General features: G+C 47.8%; 2 protein-coding genes across 2 annotated transcripts; one reads left to right on the top strand and one right to left on the bottom strand.

The window, feature by feature from the left end:
* The first annotated feature begins 613 nt into the window (after positions 1-613).
* Positions 614-3,493, top strand: LOC119395648 (UPF0746 protein DDB_G0281095-like). Its single transcript, XM_037662632.2, has 4 exons — positions 614-1,004; positions 1,389-1,579; positions 2,202-2,468; positions 3,177-3,493. The coding sequence occupies exons 1-4, from the start codon at positions 712-714 to the stop codon at positions 3,464-3,466; spliced, it is 1,041 nt and encodes a 346-aa protein (XP_037518560.2). The 5' UTR covers positions 614-711; the 3' UTR covers positions 3,467-3,493.
* On the bottom strand, positions 3,442-4,435 carry LOC119397776 (uncharacterized). Its single transcript, XM_037665167.2, is given in 3 exon segments — positions 3,442-3,714; positions 3,717-3,941; positions 4,308-4,435. Coding segments are annotated over 3 exon segments (450 nt in total). The 5' UTR covers positions 4,372-4,435; the 3' UTR covers positions 3,442-3,553.
* Positions 4,436-4,659: the final 224 nt, after the last annotated feature.

Below are 4,659 nucleotides of genomic sequence, written 5' to 3'. Positions count from 1 at the left end.
AATAAACAAAAGTGGAGAGAGGGGTCACCTTGGAGCATGGCATATCGGTGGAAGCAAGAAGAGGTGTTGCATCGTCGGTGTGGCGTATTGTTGAGAGATGGCGCTAGTTTGTTCTTGCAGAACGGAATCGCAAACTTCATTCAAAATGCATGGGATCCTAAGGGGTTTGGTAGAGGCTGCAACCGCCTGAGCCGAGTGGTGGCGCCACCATACCAGCGCACGAGGCGGATGGCGAAATGTTTACCGACCCTGAAGGAAAAAACGCCTGTCCTGAGAATATACTGCCACGTGCGTTTATTGCTCCATTTTTGTAAGTTCGGGGTGCGAGCAGCGGTACGCAAAACGCATCTCTCGCACCGCTTGTGAAGTCGAGTGAGTGGAGCATGAAGGCGCGTCTACTTCGTTTCGCCGTGTTTTGCAGCCAAGCTCACCGCGTCTCGGCAAGACGCGCTCTTCAAAAACGGTAAATCTATACACTCTCTAGGGACGCTACATCATCGCGGGGGTGAGCGTCAGCAACGCTCCGCTAAATAGAGAGTAATAGCTACGCGGCTCAGCGGGCCAGCGCGCCCAGCGGACGAGCGGAGAGGCAAACTGCGCATGCGCGGCACGCCGGGGCAGCGAGCGTCTTTACGGAGAGAGTCGCTCACCCGCTCATTTCGTCTCCTCAGCGAAGCGCGCCCAGCGGACGAGCGGACGAGCGTTTTCAAGATGGCAGCCCCCAACACAAGCGGCGGCGGCATGTCTTCGGCGGCACCTCCAAGCGCGGCGCAGGTTCGGCTGCAGGCGAAAAGGCCCTGGCGCTGTTTCACTACCGAAGAAGACCTAGCCATTTTAAGAGAAGTGGCAGCGAGCAAGCCATTTAACGACGACTTGCAGTGGATTCATGTGATCGAAAACTTGAAACGTGTGCTTGGCCGGGAGCTCACGCTAAGGAGCCTGAAAGACCGTGTCGATCTTTTAATCGGTTACTGGAGGCAAGAAGATACAAGAAACTTAAGAAAGTAAGTACCACTTTTTATGTATTGTCCGCGCAGATAGCACTTAATTCCGCGCGAGAGCTGTCCAACGCGCACGGCAAGCTTCGCCGGCGAGGCTTTAAGCCGTTCGCGCCTTCGACAAACATAGTCGCACTGTCAAAAGCAAACTGTTGTCGTCCACGTCGAATCTATCAAGTGGCCGCCGTGCGCTCTGTAGCTTGTAAGCTCCGAATCGATGCTTCCACTTGCTTTAGATTCATGACCTTAAGCTTCTACAGCAACGTATTCGTCCCGATTCGGCATCGTTTTTGAGAGCCATCGCCGTGCCGCTAGCGTGAGCGGGTATTTAGAGACGTGTTTTAGAGAGCAGCAAGGCCTGCTGTAACATGCACGCATTTTGCTTCGCAGGTCGGGAACGGAGGAACAATATGCAGCAAAGGAGCAAATATTACAGGACCTCTATGATTATATAAGGTCAATAAATTACGTGCCCAGAGTAGCACGTAGAAGTTCAAACAGCTCTGGCCGCAAAAGAAGTCACGCAGCTGCGTCCTGTCTGGCGACGCCGCCAGAACAAGTTCGTGCAGATGAAGATCAAGGTGAGTGCAGCAGTAAAGCCTCACATCTCTCTGAAATTGATAAATTGGTTCTACGATCATAGTCATGTGTACGCAATCTCTTGCGCCTGTGATTTTAAATGTGGCATGCGGGAATAAAAACGACACTTGAAGTATCTCGCATTGTGTTAACGTGCTTGCACATCTGCAACAGCCGAAAAAGAAATGAAGCACTCTTTCTGCCCTGCCTGCCAACTCTATTGGTTCCTATAGTGACAGCAATGAAAAGCAATAATTTGCAGTGATCCCGAGCAGCAGGTGCATTATCATGTATCGAGGTAACTCATTAATGAAGTTGTCAATGCATGAGGTTGCATTACAACAACAGTGCGAAAGGTTCATTTGTGGTTTTGAGTAAAAGTCAACAAATTTGTTTTACTATTTCACATTACCTATAACATGCAAAGTAAACTATCAAAGTGTGATTAACATGTGAGCTCACAACATTCATTACATCAGTTAGCATTTTTGATGGCTTTCTAACATTGTAATACAAGAAAGTTATTCTCTACTGGTGGGTTCCCAGTGTGCCAGAGTTGTAATGGAATGTGCTAGTGTGCTATTATCTGACATCTCCCTGTTTTCCATTATGCATTACAATCAGCACAAAATGCTACACAACTCCTGCTCTCAATGACCGCCCCGTGCAGTCCCGCTGCTGCTGAACTCACTGGAGAGCAGTGCCACGAGGAGGAGGAGGAACAGCAACACCACCAGCAGCAGCAGCAGCAGCAGCAACAACAACAACAACAGCAGCAGCAACAACAGCAGCAACAACAGCAGCAGCAGCAACAAGAGCAGCAGCAGCTGCAGCGGCAGCCACAACCGCCGCCTGCAGCTAGGCAACGAGTTCCTGTGACGGCGAGTAGAGGTAAATCTTGAAGGACTCTTTATGCCACGTTGGAACATGGTGCAATATTGCCACAAGGAGCAGTACAAATGGGCAACATGATGTCCCTGTAGAGTCTAGTACATTGGGCTGCTTTGGGCTTACTCGGACTCGCTCACCAATATTTTCAACTGGACTCACTCAGACTCACTAAAATATTACTCACCCGGACTCACTCAGACTCACGGGCCGATCTGAGTCTGAGTGAGTTGACTCATGAGTGAGTTTGCCGACCTGTGGACAAGTGTCACACCTCTCAAAGGTAACTTAGGACAAGACTGTGATACGAGTCATGGCCATGCTTTACCATCTGTATGTACAACAAGCAAGGTGAAAAGAATGATTGCTTTCTTTACCACGAATAAGTAGGAGTTTTGGATAAGGTTAGCATACGACAACTTGGAAATTTTGAACCTCTCTTTACATTGAACACTTGTAAATAGCAGTACCAGAACAGTTCTTATTTTGTTATTACACTAAATGTCAGGATCCAAGCAACGGCTGCGATGTTATCAGTCTTCGAGGATCACCCTGCTGAAGCATAAGATAGGTCATCACTAAATGATGTGTTATAGCATAGAGTTGAAGGCTTGTGTTTGTGTTACGAGTTCACCAAGTGAGCTTTCTATGACACGTGATATGCGTATGTGAACCGACTAACTGAATGGCCTGATTTCCCAAAATTTGCAGGAATCAGAGGCCTCCAAAGCATGGGCTTACAGTTGTTGACTATGCGTCAAACGCATGAATTCGAGCTCCGACAAAAGGAACTTGAAGTCGAAACCAGAAAATTGGACATTGAAGAGAGACGGCTAGCTCTGGAGGAGCGCAAGCTGGCGCTTGCCGAAAGAAAGCACGAACATGAGGTGACAAGTCGCCAGCAGGAACACCTGGACTTTGTTAAGCGTGTGGAACAGATGTTTGATAAACTCAGCCAAGAAGTAACAGACCTATCAACAAGAATGCCTGGAAACAGGTGAATAATAAAAAAAGTGGTTTGTTTCACACTTTATTCTTTTAATAAGCAAAAGGATTCACCAGTGCCACATTGCAAGCTGTCACTAAAGTTAACGGGCATTCAGGTACACTTCCAAGGATGGTGGTTGCAGGTCAAAGTATTGCGAGACCTGTGCACCATACAGGCAAGTATGGCAGTTTGCCAGCAATGCACTCGCTTTGTACATCCTTGCAACATTCTGGCAGAAGATCTTCTGGTTTTTTTTAAATCTACAAAGGCAAAAAGTCCAGCAATTTTTCCGAAGCCCCATTCCACGGCCTGCCTCACGCTGCTCATTGCCTTGTTAAACGCGCATTGCTCCGGTGTCAAAGATGCACCACCGTAAGGTTTCAACAGCAGTGGCCGCAATGGGTAAGCAGGGTCCCCGTAGAGGCAGTAGTGGTGTCCCTGCACGAGCTTTTCCAGCTTTGTGTATGCCTGGCTGTTGCCAAAGTTGCCTGAAAAAATTTGAAATGAGATACTGCGTCAGCACCACTACGCCAGCTGATCAAACATTGGGTGGAGGTGTGGTACAGAATATAAAAGTAGCAACAGAATAGGCGAGATGGCCTAGCAGGCTTTAAATGCGTCTGCTTATTTAACTAAATTTTATTTTTTTCATCTTACAAGATGGACGTTCAGCAGGGAGGAAGCAGTAAAGCTATATATAAAATTTAAAACGGAGAAGTCCGCAAAGGGAACACCAAAGAATACAGAATACTAGGAATTTGACCTATTTTGTTTGATACTTGGTGTACATGACAGTCCCATGGCTACATGGAGGGAAATGTAACTTCCAGGCATATGAACTACCCTTTACTCACCAGCATCGTGCTTGCTGCCTGGATAACATCCATCCAATTGGCAAATGATGCCATTCGGGCACATTATTGACTGATACTTCAGGGCATGAAATCTTTTGTGCCCGCTAAAGTAGAGCTGCTGCTGCCTGGTGGGTCGGCATATAGCACGCGCAGTGCCATCACTGAAGCCCCAGCAGTTGGTAAGTGGGGCTCCTTTAGCGTAAATGGCCTGAAAAACAAACGAAGAAATGTCAACAGGTATACCACAATCTCCAATTTGCACAGCTTCCATTCCGCTGTCATTGCTTCTTACCTTCGAGAAATTCTCCAGCGTGTCGATGGTCAGCCAGCTGTGGTTATTCACATCGTCCAG

This window comes from Rhipicephalus sanguineus, chromosome 6, assembly GCF_013339695.2.
Source record: "Rhipicephalus sanguineus isolate Rsan-2018 chromosome 6, BIME_Rsan_1.4, whole genome shotgun sequence".
In the NCBI taxonomy this organism is placed as follows: domain Eukaryota; kingdom Metazoa; phylum Arthropoda; class Arachnida; order Ixodida; family Ixodidae; genus Rhipicephalus; species Rhipicephalus sanguineus.
The sequence above is the reverse complement of the archived record's forward strand: the minus strand, read 5'-3'. Positions and strand labels throughout refer to the sequence as shown.

Coding starts and splice junctions, on each gene's coding strand:
- LOC119395648 (XM_037662632.2), top strand. CDS start 712: ATGGCAGCCCCCAACACAAGCGGCGGCGGCATGTCTTCGGCGGCACCT. Junction 1,580..2,201: donor TCGTGCAGATGAAGATCAAG/GTGAGTGCAGCA, acceptor CATTACAATCAG/CACAAAATGCTACACAACTC. Junction 2,469..3,176: donor TCCTGTGACGGCGAGTAGAG/GTAAATCTTGAA, acceptor CAAAATTTGCAG/GAATCAGAGGCCTCCAAAGC.